At 48.7% G+C, this 24,928-nt stretch overlaps 3 protein-coding genes and 1 long non-coding RNA gene across 6 annotated transcripts in view; 2 read left to right on the plus strand and 2 right to left on the minus strand.

Annotated features, from left to right (window-relative positions):
- The window catches only part of LOC310700932 (uncharacterized protein), a 43,408-nt gene extending 32,983 nt beyond the window's left edge, over positions 1 to 10,425 (plus strand). The window contains exon 17 of the mRNA XM_083490885.1: positions 9,139 to 10,425. Coding sequence (XP_083347011.1) covers positions 9,139 to 9,662 — 524 coding nt within the window. The 3' untranslated portion in view covers positions 9,663 to 10,425. The remainder of the gene's footprint in view (positions 1 to 9,138) is intronic.
- The window catches only part of LOC310701545 (zinc finger protein RFP-like), an 85,208-nt gene that overhangs the window by 40,800 nt on the left and 19,480 nt on the right, over positions 1 to 24,928 (minus strand). The gene's annotated exons all lie outside the window — the stretch shown is intronic.
- LOC310701838 (zinc finger protein RFP-like) lies at positions 98 to 7,013 on the plus strand. 2 transcript variants are annotated; one of them, XM_083493280.1, is made up of 6 exons: positions 98 to 1,338; positions 3,192 to 3,287; positions 3,913 to 4,143; positions 4,611 to 4,633; positions 6,047 to 6,168; positions 6,865 to 7,013. In XM_083493280.1, exons 1-6 carry the CDS (start codon positions 919 to 921, stop codon positions 6,924 to 6,926), a joined length of 954 nt encoding a protein of 317 aa, XP_083349406.1. In that variant the 5' UTR covers positions 98 to 918; the 3' UTR covers positions 6,927 to 7,013. The 2 variants fall into 2 exon arrangements, with proteins under 2 accessions (XP_083349406.1, XP_083349407.1); XM_083493281.1 differs by lacking the exons at positions 4,611 to 4,633; positions 6,865 to 7,013 and having other exon boundaries at positions 116 to 1,338.
- Positions 4,687 to 6,047, minus strand: LOC310702236. The gene is made up of 2 exons (XR_014523388.1): positions 5,650 to 6,047; positions 4,687 to 5,302 (listed from the first exon to the last, which is right to left on the minus strand). It is a non-coding gene; the product is annotated as an uncharacterized lncRNA (long non-coding RNA).

Here is a 24,928-nt window from a genome sequence, read left to right on the forward strand (position 1 = left end):
AAAGATACAACTGTCAGTCACTCCGGCCCCCAGTGCAATTGTGGAAGCTGCAGCTAGAAAGTGTCTGTGTGTCTCTAAATTATGAACAAAGACCAGCTCAGTATGCTGACTGGATGCTAACCGTGCCCATGGGCAGCACCAGGGTGCCAACTGCTCTCCCTTCTCAGGGCTCTTTATCCTTAAACCCAACTTGGATTGGCTGCTCCTTCAGATACAGACAGTGTGGTATAGTGGTTACAGCGCTGGACCAGGATGGGGAGTTCAGGGCAGACACACACAATAAAAACACATGAAATCATAAACTTAAGTAAACATTCATGTGGTTTTGCTTTTCTTTCTTTGGGCTTATTTAATTTTATTTTAATCTAAAAGCCTAATCATATCAGCTACAGTGTCCTGACTGTGGTAATTCAAAAGTCAAAGTTAGTTGTCGCCAAATCCTGTTAACATTTGGGACTGGAGCAACAGTGTTTGCAAGAAGAAACTATATGAGAACTGGGGGTGGGAGACAGGAAACCAATTCTTCCCTCACTAATTCCTTCTCAAGTAAACAATTGTTTTTTCTCAGTCTTTACTTCCTTCCTCTTCCTGCTCCAGTCAATTAGTATTAGACCTTTTATTAGCCTCTTGATGGCCACACAGCTCTCCCTCAAATTTTCCTGGGGACTGTAGTTAGTTAAGGGTGCTGGGAAGTGTAGCTTTTTGGGGTAAACGGCCATTGCCAAAATTCTTTGGCAGACACCATGCACTTTGAATTCATGGTACAGATGTGAAGCTGCACACTGTAACGGTTCCCCCCGGCTTATGCTGTTTCTTTTCAAAAACTATGAGTCACCCAGGGGGAGGGAAAGGCCCGCCCTGTAACTTGAAACTGGAGAAGGGAAACTAAAGCCTTTGTTCTCATTTCAGGCAGACGAAATGGCAGACGAGGGTCCAGTCCAGAACCTCTGCGAGGAAACAACATGTTCCATCTGCCTGGAGTATTTCACAGATCCAGTGATCATAGACTGCGGACACATTTTCTGCCAAAACTGCATCACCGAGGCTTGGGGGAAATCGGACCAAGATGCTTCTTGCCCTCAGTGCAGGGAACCTCATCAGCAAAGGAATTTCAGGCCCAACCGGCAACTGGCCAGCATTGTGGAAATAGTCAAGAAATTCAGCCTTCAGGCGGCCAAAGGGGTGGAAGTGCTGGGAAGGGTTTGCAAGAGACACCAGGAGCCCCTGAAACTCTTCTGCGAAGACGACCAAGCCCCCATCTGTGTGGTGTGCGACAAATCCAAGGAGCACAGGAAGCACAAAGTGATCCCAAAGGAGGAGGCCTTTGAGGAGTATCAGGTAGGGAGATGTAGGATTGGGGACCAGGCTTCCACGGGATGCTCAGTTATCCTAGGGATGGGGGAAATATTTCAGCCTGAGGGACACATTTTTCTGTGGGGCGTGTGGGTGGGTGTTTGTGTCCCAAATGCTGCTGCTTATTGGGGCCCAAGGCAAAAGGGGACAGAGCAACACTTGAAAATCTAACCTTTTTACAGTAGACTAGTTCCTACAAACGCTCTCATTGCCGTCTCTGTCTGCCAACTAAGTACCGTATTTTTCGCTCTATAACACGCACCAGACCATAACACGCATGTAGTTTTTAGAGAAGGAAAACAAGAAAAAAAAATATTCTAAACGAAATAGTGGATATATGATTTTTGTGGTTCATGCTGTGGCCACAGACATGTGATCTGACAGTTTGGAGTAGCCCAATGCAAAAATCCTGAGGATCCATGTGGATCCATGCTTTGTAACCACGGAGGAGGGAAGGAAGGGGAACCATGGATCCTCCGCTCACGACTGCAGCAGGACCCCCCCCCCCGCAGGCATTCGCTCCATAACACGCACAGACATTTCCCCTTACTTTCTAGGAGGAAAAAAGTGAGTGTTATGGTGCAAAAAATACGGTAAGTGGGAAGCATTAGTGGAGTTCAGGGACACATTCTAGCCTGGCAAAAAAGACTCGAGGAGGATGTGAACTGGAGCTGGCGAATGTTGCAGCCTGGGGAGAAGCCAGATAGTGAGGCCTGCAGCTCCTATCTTGTACTGAGCATTCAGAAGTAGGAACATTCACAAGAAGTTCCAAGGAACTTGAAAAATGCTCATTTCAACCATCTCCCACCTTTTCCTGCCCCAGGAGCCCAGAGAACTATCAGGGCAGGGAAATGCTGGAAGGCTGATCTGAGGGCCGTAGCTCAACAGTAGAGCTTCTGCTTTGACCGAAAAAGGTCCCAGGTTTATTCCTCAGCATTATTATGTGGGGCTGGGGACAGCCTTTGCCCCAAAGCAACTTTCTGTCGGTATAGAAAACAGTCTGACTCCGTATGAGCCAGGCTTGTGGAAGCATGTGGTGTTCCTCAGGTCCCAGCAGTTTCTCTTTTTCTCTAGTCTCAGAATTTATGTTGGGAAACGGATGTTATGCCCGCCATTTTTTGCTCAGGATAGTCCCCCCCCCAAAATATTTTTTTAAATAAGATATTTATTAAGATTTTTTAAAATATTACAGTAAAAATGGAAAAAGAAAAAGAAAAATACAAAATAAAAACAGTTAAAAACACATTGATTTTCCATTACTTATTTTCCTTAGGCTTATTTCCCCGGACCTCCTCATACCTCCATTTTTTGTATTCCACTTAGATTTATTAGTTCAGCAAATCCTTGCCATTAAGCTTTTACCCATTTATAAGCCTTTTTTCATATTCTCTTAAAGCATTACAGCTGGAAACCACTTAATTTCTATCCAACATCATTCTAACATTCATTAATTTTACAATATTTCTGTAAATAGTCTTTAAATTTCTTCCAATCTTCTTCCACCGACTCTTCTCCCTGGTCTCAGATTCCGCCAGTCATTTCTGCCAGTTCCATGTAGTCAATCACCTTCACCTGCCATTCTTCCAAAGTGGGTAGATCTTGTGTCTTCCAATACTATAGTCCCCCCCAAATAGTCTAGGAGGGCTGCCCGGTGGAAAGGTTGTCAGGAGATTCGGCTGATGGCCGAATCTAATTCCATATTGAGAACGGAAGTTTCCTAGAAGCTACACGTACACTCTTTTCAACTTTCATGTTCTTGGTTTCTTGAACAGACATGCCTGTTAGAGTTTATATCTTTGCTGCCAAAACTAACCCAAATGCCTTTTTGGCCACCCCAGGGTAGAATCCTGCGTCATTTGGAGTTCCTGAACAAACAGAGAGAGAAAATTCTGTCTTCTAAACTGAATGGGGAGACTCAAAGCCAGAATCTGCTGGTAGGTGCAAACCTTCTTGCCTCTCCAGGATGGTTATACTTGACAGAGGGAGGCCTTAATTCTTCCCTTGCACAGGGTCCCAGGTTTGATCATTGGCATTATCAATTAAATGGATATCGGGTGGTAGAGTTGGGAAATGTCTCTGCTTCAGACCTTGAAGACCAGCTGCTTGCAAGGTTAGACAACATTCAGCAGGACAGGCTAAAACTGGTAGGGTTGTCTAAGGGCGAATGTAGTCCTTGAGTCCATAAATGTCCAGCCATGCCAGCATTAATCCTTTAAGAATGAACCCCACAAAGCCAGTCTTCCTCCTTCTCGTCACTTCCTCACGGCCCTACTATTAGGCAGAGTGAGGTGGCCAAGCCAGGCTGAAGATGCCAGGGAATAGAGAGCAGCAGCAGCTTAATAGATCAGTAGGTGAGCAGCAGGAAAATACTAAGGACTGAGCCAAGCAAAGAGGCTGCGTCCTGCTAATTTAGCCTGCCTGCTGCCCTCGGCTGTGATTGATGTTCTATACCTTTGTGAGTGTTGAAGTAAACATCAACTGCCCTGCCAGTCAGGTTGCGCACATGGAATTAAGGGGACATCTAAATGTCTTTGTCTGGCCATGACTCTCTCCTTGCAGAAGCAGACAGACATGGAGAGGCAGGAAATCATGTCCGATTTCAAGCAATTGCACCAGTTTCTGGAAGAACAAGAGCACCTCCTGCTGACTCAATTAAAGGAACTGGACGATGAGATTAAAAACTGTAGGAATCAATATATTGCCAAACTCTGTGAGGAAATGGCCTCCCTTGACAACCTAATCAGGCAGCTGGAGGAGAAACAGAAGCAGCCAGTGACTGAATTCTTGCAGGTAAGCAATGGTGGAACAAAACCGTCCAGGTTGTCCTCTGGGGAAGGGCTGTACCACCACACACTCTGTTCATTGATCTATAGAAGTACCGTATTTTTCGCTCTAGACGCACCAGACCACAAGACGCACCTAGTTTTTGGAGGAGGAAAACAAGAAAAAAAAATATTCTCAATCCCAGAAGCCAGAACAGCAAGAGGGATCGCTGTGCAATGAAAACAGCAATCCCTCTTGCTGTTCTGGCTTCTGGGATAGCTGCGCAGCCTGCATTCGCACCATAAGACGCACACACATTTCCCCTTACTTTAGGATTGGGAAAAGTGAGTCTTATAGAGCAAAAAATACGGTATTTACAGTAGGCGTGCACTTCAGTATTTGGTTGATATATAAAGCAAAGGGGAAACTAATAAACTGCTGGAGGCAACTGGTACAAGGGACTGAATTTCTCTCATCCTGTCTCTTCCATCTAGAATATGAGGAGCATCCTGGCAAGGTATGTGGCTTTGTTATGAATATGAAAATGAATAATATTAATTTCCTTCCTCTGAGGTAAGGGAAAATTTTATTTGGTCTATACTTTTATGTGAACTAACCTAATTCACAGTTTACAGACTAATAAGCAGATCAGAAAACAGTTACCAATCTGATTGCATACTTTTACAAATTTTGTGATTCATGTTTTCGTTTAAAAAATCCACCCAAAACTGTGTATCTCATGCAGGGAAATGTACAGAAAGCACATTGGGGGATGCATAGAACAGCATACAAAAATGGATAGGATTTTGGGGGGAGAATGTACAGTGGTACCTCAGGTTAAGTACTTAATTTGTTCTTTAGGTCCGTTCTTAACCTGAAACTGTTCTTAACCTGAAGCACCACTTTAGCTAATGGGGCCTCTCACTGCTGCTGAGCCGCCGGAGCACAATTTCTGTTCTTATCCTGAAGCAAAGTTCTTAACCCCAGGTACTATTTCTGGGTTAGCAGTGTCTGTAACCTGAAGCGTATGTAACCCGAGGTACCACTGTATATAAAATGCATATTTTAGGAAGGAGTGATGATATTTCTTCATCTACTGTATACTTCATATCATAGCAGAGTTGGTGGTGGTGGTGGTGGATTATTAGATTTCTTACTTGCTCTCCACTGTCAGGTTCCAGGGCAGCTTGTGAATTAAAATACAATATTAAAAATATTGAAGAAGAAGCGACGACAAATCACAACTTTGTCACAAGTTAATCAGGCACTTCTGACCTAGCTGTAATTTTAAACATGCTACAGTATGCAACGTGTGCGTCAAAATTTCAGACAGATAGTTTGAAAATATTTCGGCATCTTCACAGTAAAGTTTATTTTAAAAAAGAGGTAAAATAGATTACGGATTGATCATTTATATGTAATTTTTAAATGAAAAAATGTGTATGTAAATTTACACTTTATACTCTCCACCCCCTTTTACATCATTTTCTAGTTTGTAATAGGTCTTTGTAATGGTCACAGGGCAGACAATACCATTAGTTGCTATCACAGGGCTCATCCACACGCCCACTTTTCCTGTGATTTCTAGGCTCAAGTCCGAGAGGCTTTTCTTTTGTCCCTTCGCTTTTCCTGGGGAAACCTGCTGCTTATCACTGTCTAGGTAGAAACATAAATCAGCAGAAAACCTGATAAATGTTTGCTTCTATTCAGCTGTAAATACACAGAAAACCCGACTGACCTTTGTTCTGAGTCAGTGGTAAACAGAGGGGACTTTCGTGGGGAAAATGGGGGGAATGTAAGAAAAACCTGTCATGGACGAGCCCTTGGTATCTTCCTGCTGTTCCCACTTTTTCCTTCATTCTGACGACTGAATTAAGAAAGACTTGAAATGACCTGATGAGCACAATAAACCTCACTTTCTTCTTCCTAGATGTAATGAAAATAAGAATAAAACCATCAATGCAATAGCATTTCCTCATGGATTAAAACACCAAATAGATAATTTCTCCAAAATGCATCCTTTTTTGGAGGAGGAGACCAAGAAATTCAAAGGTAACAAGGGTCATTGTATGATGTTTTAGATGTGGGACAGATTAGATAGATAGATAGATAGATAGATAGATGATAGATAGATAGATAGATAGATAGATAGATAGATAGATAGATAGATAGATGATATAGATGATAGAGTTGCGTGCCATTCCAATTTCCAAGGAAATTAATATTCTGGGGTCCTAGGCTGCTTCCCCAGGGTTCGAGCTTCCTATTGGCAAATGAGGCACAGCAGAGACTGTGGTGTCCTTAGGATATATGGTTTAATTACACATATATATGCACTCTGAGCCTACAATGGAGGGGTTCACAGACACCCCAAGAGAGTCTTGTTTCTCCCACAGCCACAGCCTTGCATTCAAAACAGGAATCAACCCTCGTGCTCTGATTCTCTTTACATCTTGCTGCCTTTTGCAGCCTGTCACATCCCTCAGCTCTACTCCAAAACTCTGGTTTTGTCTTCTAACTCTGTCAGAGCTGGGGGAGGCAACTCTTCTCTGTACCCCCCCCCCCCTGAACATGCTTTCATAACACTTAATGCTAATGCTAATGCTGGAAGAGGGAGGAAGATGGAGTACTGTGGCTAAATTTTAGATTTAGGCCTGAACACACTTGCAAACATTCTAAATTTAAAGCAATGCCCTTGGAGCCAGGTATGAGTATTGACTTTTTCCTCATTTCACTTTTTCCCCTCAGACGTTGTGCTCTCTGGACCTCAAGAAAAGAAAGGTACATTTCCAGGTTTGGCAGATCTTTAAACAGTTTTTGCAGATGAGAAATGGGAGGGTTTTGCACTTCAATCTCCCAGCAGCACAAGATTGCTGGGGTCCCAAGCTGCCTCCCCTGGGTTCGTATTTCCTTTTGGGAAATGAGAGACTGCAGAGATTGGGTGTTTTTAGGATATATGGTTTATTCCCACATATATAGAATCTGAGCCTACGATGGAGGGGTTCACAGCATGGACACCCCAAGAGAGTCTTGTTTCTCCCATAGCCCCAGCCTTGCATTCAAAATAGGAATCAACCCTCGTTCTCTGATTATCTTTCTGACTTGCTGCCTTTTACAGCCTGTCACATCCCTAAACTCTGCTCTACTTCAGAACTCTGGTTTTGTCTTCTAACTCTCTCAGAACTGGAGGACTGGGAAGCAAGCAAGAGTAGTTGAAGCTTAACATTTGAGGGTTCTTTTTTCTATTTAGAATTCTGAGTAATCTTCATTACTTGGCATTGATTTCTCTGAACCCCGCCCCCCTCAATGTTTTCATAAAATGTAATGATAATGCCGGAATGCTGTGGCTTGCTGAAGTCAGCTGGGAGTTCACCACACCTCAACTTGTGTGTGTTATGAGCACAGCAAACAGAGTCATCAGAGATTTCATTCTCCCAACCGAACAGCATCTTCCAGAGTCTCAGTTAAGGGGGAAACTCCTCCCACACAGTTCAAAGTAACCAAGTGTTTAATGTCTCCAGACACAAGACACAGTTCTTCTGGTCTTTAAAGTAAAGATACATATGAGCAGATCCATTGACAGTGATCACCATGCTAGCTAATGCTTCTGTATAAAACCCACGGCCTCTTTCCCTGAGTCCTACAGAGTCAGACCCTGACAGCAAATGGGACAGGGCACAGACAAGACAGACAGGATGAAAGCAATGCCCCAGAGGCTACTATTCCTGTCTCTACATGTGGGCATATTTCCTGGACCAGTGGGAGGGTGAATGACTCCACAAGTCGCACACTCGACCTTTCTGGTGTTGCTATGGCAACCCAGGGCACCTGGCACCCTTATCTCAGGGCATCCAGTCGTGGGAAATGTGCTCCTCAAGGCACGAGCCCCAAGCGCATTACAGCAACATGGAAGAGGTCAAATGGTCCTATATGATGACTACATTTTAAATTTTGGCGTGAACACACTTCCAAGGACTCTAAATCAATTTTTTTAAATAAATTTTTTGTTAGATTTTCCACAGTGATAACACAAACCACAAAGTAAATGATACACAAAAACAAAAAAGAAAAAGAAAAAGAAAGAAAAGGGGGAACAATAAACAGATAAACAATAACAACAAACTTAATTCTTCACAAATCCAACCTTTTAAACATCTTGGTTGACTTCCTCAAATCCCTCCCTTCTGAGTTTCCTTGTAATTAAAAGTAACAGCTTTCCATTATCATTATTAAACTAAAACAATTTCCAATTATAGTCCATCTTGTTCACTTTTCTTAACATTCTAAATCCCATTTATTTAATTATAACTTAATTTAATCCTAGGCCTATTTGTTTTATTACAATATTTATTCAAATAGTCCTTGAATTTCCTCAAGTCCTCTTGAAACTCCTCTTCTTTCTGGTCTTGGCTAAATTTTAGATTTTGGCGTGAACACACTTCTAAGCACTCCTAATCTAAAGCATTACCTTGGAGCCAAGTGTGAGTCTCAACACCTTCCTCATATCGGTTTTGTTCCTTAAGCGTTGTGCTCCCTGGACCTCAAGTAAAACATATGGTTCCAGATTGGGCAGTGTTACTTGAGCTGTCTGGACCTCCAGAAAAGAAAGTACATTTCCAGGTTGGGTAGGGTTCTTTGTTTTGGGTTTTACATGTGAGATTGGGAGAAGGGCTGAGCACAGGAGCACAGGAAGCAGCTTTTCTGCAGAGCCAAGCCGTCGGCCCATCTAGCTTCATATTGCCAAGAATGACTGGCAACAGCTCTCCAGGGTTTTATCCAGGGAACTCACCCTACAGGATTTGAACCAGGGACCTTTTGCAAGCAAGCCTACCTCTGAGCTAGCATCCTTGCCCTCAAGGGGCGTTCCCTGAATTTCTGAACTGACCTGCATGGGGGAGTGATTTCCCACCCCCCACCCCATTAGTACACTGGCTTTTCAAACCTCCTCCTAACTCAGAGCTGCACAAAACTTGGGTGCAGGTTTGGGGCGATGCCTCCCTAATTGTTTCCTTTCTCTTGTAGGTGAAGACATGGCCATTCCTAAACTAGTCCTAGAAGCGTATGGCCAAGCAACACCCACGTATACGAACCAACCATGGGGTGTCTCCAAATCCTCAAATAAGAACATTAGTAGTTGTTCCTATGTTATAGGAGTTGAGAGAATCACCTCGGGGGCCCATTCCTGGATAGTGGACGTGGGGAACGAGAACTTCTGGGCTGTGGGGGTTGTCAAGGAGTCTTTAAGGGGTCACAATATTGTCAATTTGAATGATAGATTTGGGATCTGGGCTATTGGGAGGATTTCTAATGGTGCATATTATGCTTCCACTTATCCTGGAATATCTCTGGGACCATCACCCTCGATCCACACGGGACCCCTTAAGTTCAACCCAAAAGGGATTCAGCCAAAGAGGATCCGTGTGCTTGTGAACTATGAAGCAGAATTAGTAACCTTCTGTGATGCGGACTCAGATAATACTCTCTTCTCCTTCAATGCTTCGTTCTCTGAGGAGGAAATCTGCTCCTTTGTCTGTGTGGGGAAATGAGATGAGGTTGCCATTTGGTGCAAACTTGACAGGCCAGCGGGAGGTGCCAAGTCCTTTAAAACCAGGGATGGGTGGGGAAGTTTAAAAAACAGTGGGGGGGGGGTCAGGAAGAAGGAACTGAATCCTCTCCCCACCCATACTTTCCTCCCTCAAACGTCTGGGAAAAGAACTTTTTTTTTGGGGGGGGGGTATGTGTGGTGTGGAAAGGGCTCAGGATATTAAGTCCCCGCCCCAAACTGCCAACTTCTTTAGAGGGAATTAGTAACAGTCTGACTCTATCATGCAGTATTATTGCTGTCAAGTCTGAATGGGCCCTGCAGGCTTTCTCCTCCAAATAGCGCTCTGTTGTGGGAAGCCAAACACATGAAAACTGCCATTCAGACACAGCTTCAGCGGGAAATAGTAGCTGAAGGGGGGGGGGGGGCTTTTCAACAAGGAACTGGCATGAGGCCCTGATCCAGATTGGCAGCGTGCTTCGGATCACAACCCCATAGCTATATTTTATTTGGAAAAGAAACACACAAAATAGAAGCATGATTAAAAAGGAATTGTCTGCAAATACATGACACACAAATAGAGACTTGATATGGGGGCATTTAAATGCCCCCTTAATTATCTAAAGAGGTGGGTTGTTTTATGTGTTTCAAGTAGTTGTTCTATGTCTTTTTATAATTGTTTAGTTGTTGTCACTCACTCTAGGACCTGATGTCGAAAGGTGTGTAAGAAACCTTGTAAATAAATAAAAGCAATTCCGCTTACTGCATTTGTGCGTGTCATTAATCGCTTAATGTCCAAGCTGCTCAGGGTGTGGTAGTGGCCCAAAGGGCCATAATGAATGTGATAATGTGAAATCCTTCAATATGCTTCTAATAGAGAAGTTATGGTAACCTGTTGCTTTAAGAAACAGAGGATTTTGCAAGATCCCGTCCCCCACTGGGACAGAAGGGCAGCTAATACGTGAATCACGAAGATACAGCTCATAAGTTAGAACGCAAGTTGATACACGGTGCAAATGGCTGCACGTAACACAGGTTCCCAACTTGCATACTAACACAATGTAACAGAGCACGGTGAGAATCAAAGTTTAGTTAGCAATGCTTATTGCGCATGTGTATTAAACATGAAATGAGGTAATGATGTACATGATTAGTGAAAATTGAAATCCTTTGTTTGAAATGTTATAAATACCACTGCCCTGACCCATGGGCAGGGTTGCAGTTTTGCGAAAAGATTCGACTGTAACTGTTAAGTCGTGGGTTGACATAGCAGCCGGCACAGCGATTTCTTCAAGTAGCTCTTTATTCTGGTAAGCTGGAGTAGAACTGACTGCAAACAGCTCAGCCGGCCTGTATTTATAGGCAGCCGGCTGTCAACATTGTAACCACAACAGCCCAGAGTTCCCGCCTAAAATAACTGCCGCGGACCTGAGTGAAAACTATCTACAGACCTGAGTGAAAACTATATACAGTATCCCCCTGTTGGCCCAGGGTGAAACTACACTACATAACACCCCTCCCCACCGAGATAAGGCGTTAGTTACAATCGTAATGGTTTCCTTATATACAGCACTACGCGTAATGGTTCCATTAAGCACAAAAGCATATTGGTTACATTTCCCATACTTAGACCAACAGTGATACCTGTCCAACAACATAGTCCTTTAAATAAGTTGGGCGCTTGGAAACTCTGCCAGACCGCCGGGGACTGGTAGCCAAGTCCGGAGGGCCACACAGTTCTCGCTGAGGCTGTGGTGCGACCCTAGGTGGCGTTGGAACCAACTCCCCTGGATCCGCTGCTGTGGGTGGAGCCTCCGCAAGTGGAGTGGTCTGAGTCTGTTCTGAAACGGCTTGGTTCGGCTCCACGCTGGCAGTTTGCGAGGGAGGTGTAGGTGGGGCCTCGCCATCTGTACGTGTCTCTTCTGGAGCCGCAAGCGCAGTTGGGGGCACCTCGGTAGTGTCCAAGTTCCCAACCCTGCGCCTAAGCTGGTCTATGTGCCGTCGCCACAAGCGTCCGTCTTCGAGTGCCACCTGGTACGAGCGAGGTCCAGTGACTCCCACTACTGTGGCTGGCACCCAAGGGATGTCCCCCACATAGTTCCGGGCAAAGACCTGGTTTCCTGGGACAAATGACCGTGGTGCGTTGGCACAGCCTGGGGGTTCAGCCACGGCAAAGTCTGGGTGTAGCCGGTCGAGCGGTGACCTGAGGCGGCGGCCCATAAGCAGTTCAGCAGGACTCCTCCCTGTGGCCGCATGAGGGGTGATGTGTTGCACGAACAAGTATTCGGCGACCCGCTCATGCCAGTCTCCCCGGTCCAGGCGCGCCAGTGCCTCTTTTGTCGAGCGCACCATTCTTTCCGCTTGCCCGTTGCTGGATGGATGAAAAGGTGCCGTTAGGGCATGGCGGATGCCCAGTCCCAAAAGATACCGCTCAAACGTGCCTGACGTGAACTGCGGTCCGTTGTCAGAGACAAGGACATCAGGACACCCATGCGTTGCAAACAGGCCTCGCAGCACCCGGATGACAGCTTCGGTAGTGGTGGAGGGCATCAGGGCGACCTCCAGCCATTTGGAATAGGCGTCCACCACTACCATAAAGGTCCGGCCGTGAAAGGGGCCAGCCAGATCGATGTGCACCCTCGACCAGGGTGTCTTTGGCGTCTCCCAGGTGTGTCCCTTAGCTGCCGGTGGTGCAGGCCTCGACTCCTGGCACGCTTGACAGGCGGACACCCAGGCAGTGATGGCATCGTCCATATTAGGCCACCAGACGTAACACCGAGCCAACGCCTTCATTTTGACAATTCCCGGGTGGCCAACGTGCAGAGCCTCCAGGACGCGCTGACGGAGTCCCTGGGGAATCACGACGCGGTCTCCCCACAGCAGACAGCCGCGATGAGCTGAGAGTTCATGTTGTCTGGTTGCGAAGGGCTGGAACTCCGATGCAAAAGGCCCTTGTGGCCACCCCCTCCACACCCAGTTGAGCACCCGGCTGATGGTGCGATCCTGGGCAGATGCGGAGGCCACAGTGGCAGCCGATACAGGCGCTGCCGGAAGATCCTCAATCAGAAGGAGCGATGAAGCTGGAGCCGGGTCTTCCACAAATGCTGGAAGAGGGCAACGGCTGAGGGCGTCGGCATGGCCCATCGATTTCCCCGGGCGATGGATGAGCCGGTAGTGGTAGGCAGCCAGGAAAACAGTCCATCGCAGCATGCGTGGTGAGAGGACCGGTGGAGTTGGACGATCACCGGCGAGGAGGCCCAGGAGTGGCTTGTGGTCAGTGATGAGGTCAAAAGTCCTGCCATAGAGGTATTCATGGAACCTCTTCACTCCAGCCACAAGTGCCAATGCCTCCTTGTCGAGCTGGCTGTAATTCCGTTCCGTCGGAGATAGTGTCCTGGAAAAGTAGGCGAGCGGTGCTTCTCTTCCATCTGGAAAACGGTGACTAAGGACAGCACCGATGCCAAAAGGTGAGGCGTCGCAGGCAAGGACCAGCGGCCTGGATTCACTGTACTGTACCAGCACACTGTCTGAAGAAAGGAGAGCCTTGACCGCGTTGAAGGCCGCCGTCTCCCGATGACCCCAGGCCCAAGGCGTCTTAGTGCTAAGGAGTCGGTGAAGAGGCTCAGCCACTGTGGCTTTGTGGGGCAGGAACATGTTATAAAAGTTCAGCAGCCCCAGGAATGCCTGCAACTCCGTTTTGTTCTTTGGGGTGGGGGCCTGCTGGATAGCGCGGATCTTGGATGTGGTTGGATGAAGACCGGAGGCATCGATAAGATAGCCCAGGAACTCTACCTGTGGAACGGCGATCTGGCACTTCTCCCTCTTTACCTTGAGCCCGGCCTCCTGGAACCTGGTCAGCACGGCACGGAGGCGCTCGAACAGCTGCTGGTGTGAGTCTGCAGACACCAAGACGTCATCAAAATATGGTACCACGCCCGGAAGCCCTTGCAGGAGACGCTCCATAAGGCTTTGGAAGATGCCAGGAGCCACACTCACCCCGAACTGCAACCGGCGGCAACGGAATGCCCCCCGGTGGGTGACGATCGTCTGGGCTTCAGCAGTGGCATCATCGACTGGCAGTTGTTGATAGGCTTGGGCAAGGTCCAGCTTAGCGAAGACCTTACCCTCACCCAGGGAATGCAGCAGGTGTTGGACAACAGGAACCGGATAAGCGTGCTGCTGAAGTGCCTTGTTGATCGTGCACTTGTAGTCAGCGCAGATTCTCACCGACCCATCTGGCTTGACAGGCGTGACGATGGGGGTTTCCCACTTTGCGTGGTCAACCGGCTCCAAAACTCCTTGGGCGATCAGTTTGTCCAGTTGTTCGTCCACCTTAGCCTTGAGAGCAAAGGGAACCCGGCGTGGCTTTAGCTTGATGGGGGCGACTTGTGGATCAAGGCTAAAGGAGATGGGCGTACCTGTATATTGGCCCAAGGTGCCGTCAAAAACCTCGGCAAAGTCTTTGACCAGACCCTCAGTCTCTGCGTTAGAGATGCAGTTGATGCCGGTGACTTCCAGGCCGAGAGCATCAAACCAGTCTAGCCCTAGGAGGCTTGGCCGCTGACCTTCGACCACCACCAACCGGAGCAGGCCCGAAAAATCCTTGAAGGCGATCCGGAACCGGCCAACGCCTACCACGGGAATGTCGTTTCCCTGGTAGTCTCTCAGGTGTACGCAGTGAGAGTCGAGTTGCCTTTTGGACACTCTGGGTACCAGTCTTTTGATGGTGCTCCATGACACGATGGACAGGGCAGACCCGGTGTCGATCTCCATGTCACATGGAGCTCCTTCAATGAGCACCGTGACGTTCAGCTTGCGTCGCGTAGGCGAGTCGGTTTGGCCAATCGTGGTTCCAGACGGGCAGCGGCAGTTGGTGAGAGCGAAACAACTTTCCTTGGCAGACTGGAGTGAAGACTTGGACTTGCGAGTCGATGAAGGGGGGGTGTCAGACGGAGCCGATCGGCAGACCTTAGCGATGTGGCCCCTTCTGGAACACTTCCTACAGATGGCGTCTCTGAATCGACACTTGGCACGGGAATGGTTGCCTCCGCAGCCAGCACATTCCGGTTGGCCCTTGGACTTCTGTTGGAACTTCCTGCGCTCCCGCTTTGTCTGGTGCACGTCATCGTCTTCACTGGAGGATGCCTCCTCACTGCTGGCCTCTTCATGATGTACCGGAACTGGCTCCCTAGCAAGACGCGGGCTGCTGGACTTGCGGATCTCCTGGGCGGAGCGTTCAGCAGCTTCTGAGGCCACAGCCTCCTCAATGGCTTTCTGTAGCGTGAGGTCTGGCTTGGCTAGGAGACGCCGTTGCAGATGGATGTCCCGGACCCCGCAGACGATTCGATCCATCAGGGCATCGTCTAAGTCTCGGAACTCACAGTGCATTGCAGCCTGTCGCAGGGCGGTGGTGTAGTTGTTGATTGACTCCCCCTCTGCCTGGTTCCGGTGGTAGAACGCATGGCGGGCAGCAATCTTGGACGGCTTTGGGGCGTAGTGGTTGCGGAGCTTCTCTTGGATCGTGTCCCATGGTGTTGCCTGGACTGCTTCAGGCGCAACCAACGCTCGGGCCGTCTCAAACACCTCAGGCCCACAGAGGCTGAGGAATAAGCCCCGCTTCCGATCCTTTGATACTGCTGTCAGCTCGTTGGCTTGGAGGTAGCAGTCGAACCGAGCGAGGTAGGAGTCCCATGATTCAGAGGCTGGCGCAAACGGCGGTAGAGGCACAAGTGAAGCCATGATTCCGATGCCGGCGTGAAGGGCGATGGATGGAACACAGTGCTCTAGCCAGAACAGTCAGCTCTGAACTGGGTCTGCCCAGTGATTTCGCTCAGTGATTTCGCTCTGTGATTCAGCTCAGTGATTCAGCTCAGTTCAGAGGCTGGCCGCATCTGGCTGTGCTCTGATGTCCATCAATCCCATCCTCGTCGCCAGTGTTAAGTCGTGGGTTGACATAGCAGCCGGCACAGCGATTTCTTCAAGTAGCTCTTTATTCTGGTAAGCTGGAGTAGAACTGACTGCAAACAGCTCAGCCGGCCTGTATTTATAGGCAGCCGGCTGTCAACATTGTAACCACAACAGCCCAGAGTTCCCGCCTAAAATAACTGCCGCGGACCTGAGTGAAAACTATCTACAGACCTGAGTGAAAACTATATACAGTATCCCCCTGTTGGCCCAGGGTGAAACTACACTACATAACAGTAACCTATTGCTTTGCAATAAACAACAATGGACTTTTAACTCCTCTTGTCTCTGAGTTATATTGGCCTAAACTCTGAAGATAAGCCATTTTTGGCTTACAACAAGGGGATTTGCAGAACCAAAGTTAAGTATCTCTCATTTGAACCAGTGGAGGACAAGGTGCTCACGTCTGCTCTTATATTATTAAACTGCTGTTGCTTTCTTTGAGTCTTTAATATATGAAATAAACAAGGGCTCCATTGATCCAGGAAGTGGGAGCCGTGGTCTGAACCAGCAGGGCTCTTCTGAAAGTATGTGCTTTTAAGTGAGATAAAAATCAAAACAATCCCTTTATGTTTGAAATAACCGGCTTCAGATTTAACATTTCCCAACGTGACCCATGTTGATGTGAGGCACAAGTGGGGAGCCTTTTGCAGCCCAGACACTGCATTCCCTTGTGTCTGGAGTTTGAAAAAATTTGGGCCCACCCCATGGGTGAACTTTGACGGATGGTTGGGACAATCACATAATATCACTATGAAATTACACGATTGACAGATGAGTTCCCTACCCATGCCTTATGGGGAACATTTGAAATAACATGCGCTGCGGATAGATAGGACCAGTAGCAAAAGTGAGCAAAAGTTCCTGCTATGCTCTCCATCCACACAAGCAAGAGAGATTATCACTGTCCAAGGATAGCTTTTAGTCAGAAGTGCATGCAAGGGAGCAGTGAGGCCTGTATCCTGACGGCCATTTTGAGGGGCCTGCATCCTTTGGCTCCTGCAGCTGAGGTTATCCAACCCTAGTGGGAGCTTGAGCTCTTTTTTTATTATTGCGTGAAAACATTTTTTTCAGTAAGCCCACAGAACACTTCTTTAATTGTGTACACTTGCCTTTAAACCTTTGCAGATTTTACCTGTGTTTTTATTGAAAACCATTTATACTATTCTTGTACCACAGCTTAGTTTTTTTAAAAAAGAAAAACCCTGAACTGGTTTCCAAACATTTCCAAATAAACAAAAGTGACAATGATACAACAATATTTCAATAACATTTCTTAAAAACAAAAGTAAACTATACATCATATAAAACTGAGAAGTGTACAGAACAGAAAATTTAAAAACAATTAGGAGCCAGAATCTAGCAAAACCTGGGGAAACATTTAAGAGATGTTTTTAAGAGATGTTTGGAAATCTCTACTGTCTCCTTCTCATGAATTATCTGAGAGAGAGCATTCCAGAGGGCCTCATCAGCTTGAGCTCTTACTACTGAAATTTGACTCTCATTTCACCCAATTTCAAGGGACCGCTTCAAGTTTGAGCCAGGGAACAACTGGTATTTTTATCATACAAAACGTAGCTGCTTATTCACATCCTCCTGGTCTGTCAACAGGGCAAGCAAATGGGATTCTGGCTGGTATTTTTGTCATACAATCTGTAGACTCAAACCAGTCTAACCAGGAGAGCCAGTGTGGTGTAGTGGTTAAGAGCGGTGGACTCATAATCTGGTGAACCGGGTTCAATTCCCCGCTCCTCCACATGCAGCTGCTGGGTGACCCTGGGCCAGTCACACTTCTCTGAAGTCTCTCAGCCCCACTCACCTCACAGGGTGTTTGTTGTGGGGGAGGAAGGGAAAGGAGAATGTGAGCCGCTTTGAGACTCCTTTGGGTAGTGATAAAGTGGGATATCAAATCCAAACTCTTCTTCTTTTTCAAACAGTGCAGACATCCTTCACATTCTGGTCTTGTTTGTTTTTTGGGGGGGAGTTCCCGCACACTGAAATTTAAGTTCCATTCCATTTGCTTTCTATTGTTAACACCTGTGGGAAAGCTAAATACAGATCACCACAGTAACATGCAAAGCAAGAAGAGTTGTGTTCCTATGCCACATCCTCCACCCGTTCATTATTGCATGAAAACATTTATTTCAGTAAGCCCACATAGACACATCTTTAATTGTGTACACTTGCTTTTAAATTCTTGCAGATTTTACCACAGCTTAGTTTTTTAGTTTTTTTTAGAGGAGCTGGTTTCCAAACATTTCCAAATAAACAAAACAACAATATTTCAAGAACATTTACTAAAAACAAAAGTAAACTATACATCAAATAAAACTGAGAAGTGTACAGAACAGAAAATTTAAAAAATTAGGAGCCAGAGTCTAAACACGTAAGTTTTTAAGAGATGTTTGGAAATCTCTACTGTCTTTGTCTCTTGAATTATCTGAGAGAGAGCATTCCAGAGGGTGGGTGCTGCACCCACAAATGAAGTGACCACCTATGGGTGTTGGAGTGACCCCAGCAGGGCTTCATCAGCTTGAGCTCTTACTGCTGAATTTTGTCTCTCGTTTCACCCAATTGCAAGGGTGGTCCGAATTTCATCTGAGGAACAACTGGTATTTTTATCATACAAAAATATAGCTGCTTATTCACATCTTCCTGGTCTGACAACAGGGCAAGCAAATGGGACTCTGGCTCACCCTTCTCATTGTTCATGTACAGTGGTGCCTCGGTTTAAGAACAGCCCTCTTTACGAACTACAGTGGAAACTTGTGTTATGTACCGTCCTCCTTGCAAACACTTCGGGTTACGAGCTCCACTAACCTGGAAGTAGATGCTCCCAGTTGCAAATTATGCCCCGGGATGTGAGTGGAAGTCGCACACTGGCAGCATGGCAGCAGTGGGAGGTGCCATTAGCGAAAGCTAGTGAGCGGTTATGAGCAGTTTCGGCTTAAGAATGGACCTCCGGAACGAATTAAGTTTGTAACCAGAGGTACCACTGTATTCAGTTTACAAACTCCGCAAAACCGGAAGTAGTGTCCCAGAACAGAAGTCAAATGGTAGAAGGGCACTGGCAGCAGGAGGCCTCATTAGGGAAAGCGCGCCTCGGTTTAAGAATGGTTTTGGTTTAAGAACGGACTTCCGGAATGAATCAAGTTCGTAAACGGAAGTACCACTGTACTTTGCAAACAACAGTGAAGGAACAGTATGTTGACTCAAACAGGGCAGACCTCTGTCACATTCTAGTCTAGTTTGTTTTGGGGGAAGTTCCCACACATTGAAATTTAAGTTCTGAAATATACTCAGAGTCGCAAAGTGATTTCATGCTCTTTATTCAGCTCATAGTGGTGAGGAGGAATGAATGAAAGTCCCCTCACAGTATCTGCTTTATATACATTATTTACACAATGGGCTGCACATGATTGGCTAATTCCGGAATTCTACTGTAAGCCAATCAGGTTGTGGATTCACTTCAATCTGGAGCAGGATTGGGTGGTTCCTGCCAACCAATCATACTGCTGCATTGTTCTAGGACCAATCAGACTGCTGCATTCTGAATCCTATTGTTCTAGGACTAATCAGACTGCTGCAATTTGGATCCTATTGTTCTCAGTACATAACACCCCTCCCCTCTAAGTTCCAGTCCTGCCCGGGAGGTCGCATTCATAGTCCTCAAGGTATGCCGGCAGCCTACGTGTGCGTTGCGGCCTGGGGTGTTCCCTGGACCGGGCTCCAGGTTCTGGCTCGTGTTCCAAGGATGCTGGCTGTGATGGGGTTGTTTGGTCTGGTGCAACCGGCTCGCTCAATCGTGGTTCTGGTTCGGGTGTCCTTTCAGCCTCACGGGTCCTCTCTGTATTTACTGATTCTGCCTCTCCTGCTGGCCCCTCCTGCTCTATGGGCCTCACTGCCCCGCTGTTCCCTTGGGACTCCTCTGACCTGTCCTCCTCCTGGTTTTCTCCTGGGAATCGTCGCCGTATCTGGTCGCAGTGGCGCCGCCAGCATTGCCCCCCATCCGTTAGCACCTCGTACGACACTGGGCCAGTGACCCTGGTGACTGTGGCGGGTACCCATGCTGGGCCTGCCCCAAAATTCTTTGCGTACACTGGGTCCTGGGCCTCGAAGGTCCGGGGGTTCCTGCCTTCCCCCACCACTACCTCATCCTGAGCTCTATCGGGGTGAAGGCGGTCCAATCTGATTGCAAGGCGCCGACCCATTAGTAGTTCAGCGGGGCTCCGGCCAGTCGTTGAGCTGGGGGTGCTGTGCTGTGCTAGAAGGAATGTGGCAAGGCGGTACTCCCAGTCCCCTTGCGTCATGCGGCGAAGGGTGTCCTTGGTGGTCCGCACCATGCGTTCTGCTTGGCCATTGGTGGCAGGGTGGAACGGCGCCGAACGGATGTGGCGGATGGCGTTCTGTGCTGTGAAGGTTTGGAACTCTCCTGACGTAAATGCAGTCCCGTTGTCTGAGACGAGAGTGTCAGGGAGCCCGTGGGTTGCAAACAGCCTGCGTAGTACACGGATGGCTGCGGACGTGGAAGTGGACGGTACCAGTGCGACTTCCAGCCATTTGGTGTAGGAGTCCACCACTATGAAGAATGTTTTCCCCTGAAAGGGGCCAGCGAAATCCACATGCAGGCGTGACCATGGTGCTCGGGCAGACTCCCAGGACTGGACTGGGGCCCTTGGGGGATCTGGGCGGGATTCTTGGCAGGCCTGGCAGTGTTTGACCCAGGCCTCAATCTCTCCATCGATCCCCGGCCACCACACATAACTCCTGGCAAGGGCCTTCATTCTTACTACCCCTGGATGTGTCTCGTGTAGGGCTGTGAGGACCCTTTTGCGGAGGGGCTGGGGAACAACGACTCTGCTTCCCCATAACAGGCACCCCTTGTGGGCCGACAGTTCATGTTTGCGGGTTGTGTAGCCGGCGAATTCTGGCCCGGGGCTGCTGCTGGGCCATCCCCTCCACACCCAGTCCAGGACCCGGGAGATGACCCTATCTTTCTTGGAATGGTGTGCAACTTCTTGTGCCTGAATGGGGCGGTCGGGAAGCAGCTCCAGGCTCATAACCTCTTGTGCAGGTGCTGGGTCAGGGCCTGTTTCCGGTAGTGGTAGCCTGCTGAGGGCGTCCGCATGGCCCATCGCCTTCCCCGGACGGTGAATCAGTGCATACTGGTAGCTGGCAAGGAAAATTGACCACCTGAGGACGCGAGGAGACAGCACTTGGGGGGTCTGCTTTTCGGGGGCAAACAAGCCAAGCAACGGCTTGTGGTCAGTCACCACGGTGAAGGGCCGCCCGTACAAGAAATCATGGAATTTTTTTACTCCCTTCACGATTGCCAGACCCTCCTTGTCAATTTGCGAGTAGTTCCGCTCGGTTGCGTTGAGTGTCTGGGAAAAGTACGCCACCGGTACCTCTCTTCCATCCGGGAGTTGGTGCCCCAGGACAGCGCCAATGCCATATGGTGAGGCATCGCATGCTAGCACCACCGGCAGCCTCTCGTCGAAGTGTGCCAAGACAGAGTTTGAGACAAGCAAGTCCTTGACTGCCTGGAATGCGGCCTCCTGGCGCTGGCCCCACACCCAAGGGGCCCGCTTGTCCAGGAGTCTGTGTAGGGGCTCCGCTACCGCCGCCTTGTGGGGAAGGAAGGAATGGTAAAAGTTCAATAGTCCCAAGAAGGCCTGAAGTTCAGTCTTGCTCTTGGGCGCTGGGGCATCACAGATAGCCCGTACCTTGTCCCCAGTCGGGTGGACCCCTTCTGCGTCCACCATAAATCCCAGAAAGTCCACCTGAGGCACTCCTAGTAGACATTTTTCCCGCTTCACCTTGAGACCCGCCGTCTGGAAACGGTGCAGAACGGTGCGGAGGCGGTCCTCAAACTCCTCTGGTGTGGGCCCGGCAATCAACACATCATCGAAGAAGGGGGTGACACCAGGAATCCCTTTAAGGAGAGAGTCCATTAGATTCTGGAATATGCCTGGTGCCACGCTGACCCCGAATTGCAGCCGCTTTACCCTGAACGCTCCTCTGTGCGTCACAATCGTCTGTGCCTCTGCTGTGGCCTCATCTACTGGCAGCTGTTGATATGCTTGGGCCAAGTCCAGCTTGCCAAAAATTTTCGACCCAGCCAGGGTGGCAAGGACATGGCTGACCACTGGCACTGGGTATGCGTGGGCCGTGAGGGCCTTGTTTATGGTACATTTGTAGTCTGCGCAGATGCGGACCGAACCATTAGGCTTGACAGGTGTGACGATTGGAGTTTCCCAGGGGGCATTAGGCACCGGCTCCAGCACTCCTTGCTCCACGAGTCGGTCCAATTCCTCGTCTATACGGGGTTTCAAGGCGAACGGGACCCGGCGGGCCTTGAGCCTGACCGGTCGTACTGCGGGGTCAAGCTGTAGCGCAATGGGGGGGCCCGTATACTGTCCCAATTTCCCGTCGAAAACCCCTGGAAATTCCTTGCATATGGCGTCCACGTCCACTTGTAAGCTAGTGTGGTTCACCCCGGTGACAGCTAGCCCCAGTGGTCCAAACCATGCCAATCCCAGTAAGCTGATGTAGGGGCCCTTGACCACAAGCAAGTCCAGTTGCTGCGTCCGCCCTCGGTATTGCACCCTGAAGGTCCCCACCCCCATTGTGGGGACCTTACGTTTCTGGAAGTCCCGTAGGGTGAATGGGGCCGGCCTGAGTTTGGGACCCCCAGTAGGACACAGTTTCCTTAAGGTCTTTGCCGAGATTATGGATAGAGTTGAACCCGTGTCAAGCTCCATGCGGCATGGGGCCCCCTCTATCTGTACCTCTACATAAATTTTCTCTACATTGGGGTGGGGCAACTGGTATACCTGGCAGTCTGTGAGCTCCGTCGAGTTGCCTTGGTGCGTTGGGCCCCGGGACCTGGGGCTCTTGGGTTGGTCATCTGATGCCTGGTGTCGGGTGGGCCGAGCCTGACACACCCGGGCAATGTGTCCCAATTTTCTGCACTGCCTGCACTCTGCGTTGCGGAAACGGCAGGTCCTCCTCTCGTGACTCTCCCCGCAGCTTGCGCAGTTTCCTCCTTCTCGTCGAGGCAGCTGTGGTCTGTGCGCTGCTTGAGTGCGCTGCTGTACTCGGTGCACCTCCTCCCTGTCGGATCCTGAGTCGTCGGTGAGGTCTTCGTGGTGGACCCTCGGTTGGGATGGCAGGCTCGGCCGTGCCTCTTGCGTCGACCTCTCGGCAGCTTCCGTTGCCAGGGCCTCCTCCAGAGCGACCTGGAACGTTAGGTCCTTCTTGGCGTAGAGGCGTCGTTGCAGCTTCTCATCCTTCAGGCCACCGACGAGGCAGTCACGAAGCATGTTCTCCAGCTCTGAGAAGTTGCAGAACCGGGCGGCTTGGCGGAGAGAGGTCACAAACCCAGTTATGGTTTCCCCAGGGGCTTGTCGCTTTGCGTAGAAGGCATTTCGACGAGCCACCACTGAGGGCTGCGGCGAAAAGTGCCCCTTCAGCTGTTCCATTATTGTTTTGTATGGAACAGTAGCGACGTCTTCAGGCGCAAGGAGAGCCCGGGCGATTTCAAACGTCTCCTCTCCGCAGACGCTGAAGAATATCGCCCTCTTCTTGGCGTCTTCTTCGTCGGTGACCCCTTTGGCTTCTAGGAGGAAGGTGAAACGGGAGGCGTATGCTTCCCAGTCTCCAGATGCTGGGTTGAATGGCGAGAAGTTGCTGTTGGCTGCCATTCTGAGTTCCTTGTGTCCCGGAGCTGAAGCCTGGATACACGGTGCGAGGCAGCGGTGCGGCAGGTGGCGGTGCTGCGGTGCTGTGTGTGGCAGTCAGCTCAGCGGGATCCCACCTTCGTCGCCAGTGAAATATACTCAGAGTCGCAAAGTGATTTCATGCTCTTTATTCAGCTCATAGTGGTGAGGAGGAATGAATGAAAGTCCCCTCACAGTATCTGCTTTATATACATTATTTACACAATGGGCTGCACATGATTGGCTAATTCCGGAATTCTACTGTAAGCCAATCAGGTTGTGGATTCACTTCAATCTGGAGCAGGATTGGGTGGTTCCTGCCAACCAATCATACTGCTGCATTGTTCTAGGACCAATCAGACTGCTGCATTCTGAATCCTATTGTTCTAGGACTAATCAGACTGCTGCAATTTGGATCCTATTGTTCTCAGTACATAACAAGTTCCATTCCATTTCCTTTCTATTGTTAACACCTGTGGGAAAGCTAAATACAGATCACCACAGTAACATGCAAAACAAGAGTCATGTTCCTATGCCACGTCCTCCGACAGTTCATACCTGCTTCAGCTGAGCTGGCGATCAGCAGTCCTCCTGAATCAGGCCGGAGATCCATCAAAAATACCCTCAGCAGGCGACTGACTGGTAATAATTTGGGGGCATTCTTAAAGGAAAGTAGGCTCCTTTTCTTAAAGAGATGGATTGGCTTAAAGAGATGGATTGGCTTCGTGTGGGAGAAAAACTGTGGTTTAAATATCTCTGCTACCAGATCCAGAGAGTAACTCACCCACTGAACATGGAGTCTCTGAGATCTGTGCAGAAACAGTTGCAAGGTTATGAGCCAGACACAAGGAATCTGGTCGCATGCTTGGACATGGCGCTGAGGAATTTCAAGCAGGAGCCTACGTGCGTGAAGGAGAATGCCACTTTGTTGATCAAGAGTGATGGGGTCGAGTTGAAATTCTCCTGTGGGAATCATAAATGTCTCATCTGCATAGATGACGCTAGCGGAGAACTCCAGTACAATGCCTCTGAGCTCTCGGGGGATGTTTATCTGTCGAGATTATGTTGCAGGCCCCAGCCACTGAATGTGGCAAGTCTCCAGGGAGTGAAGGAAAGTTTGGAGAAATGGGAGATGGGAGAAGATTTGAGAAGATGTCTCAAGCTAGCCCTGAAGGAGTTCCCCAAGGAACCCTTATTAGTGCAGGAAAATGCCCGGTTGATCATTAGGAAACGCAAAGTTCAACTGGAGTTCATCTCTGGGATGGGGCAATGTGAGATATCGGTGTGCTTTGACAAGGGGGAACCTCATTATGAGGTTGAACCGAAGACCTGGAAAATGTATCGCGAACGGCTACCACTCCACAAGGAACACCTGAATGCCAAGAATTTGGAAAAGATCCGTAGAACAGTGAGATCCCTAGAAGGGACGCCTCCTGATGTCCGGAAGAGCCTTAATATTGCCTTGCACAGGTTCTGCCAGGAACCGGAGGATGTGAAGAAGAATGCCCGCATGGTGATTGAAGTGGAAGGAGGGGAGATGGAGCTAATCTCTGGGACCAGAGAGAATTGCATCGATATCTCCTGT

This window comes from Podarcis liolepis (assembly GCF_965112155.1).
Source record: "Podarcis liolepis genome assembly, chromosome: 2".
Lineage (NCBI taxonomy): Eukaryota > Metazoa > Chordata > Lepidosauria > Squamata > Lacertidae > Podarcis > Podarcis liolepis.

Excerpts from the sequence above, each read along its gene's own strand:
- LOC310701838 (XM_083493280.1), top strand. The coding sequence starts at position 919 with ATGGCAGACGAGGGTCCAGTCCAGAACCTCTGCGAGGAAACAACATGT. Across the intron at positions 1,339-3,191 it reads AGGCCTTTGAGGAGTATCAG|GGTAGAATCCTGCGTCATTT; the intron begins GTAGGGAGATGT and ends TGGCCACCCCAG. Across the intron at positions 6,169-6,864 it reads GGAGACCAAGAAATTCAAAG|ACGTTGTGCTCTCTGGACCT; the intron begins GTAACAAGGGTC and ends TTTTCCCCTCAG.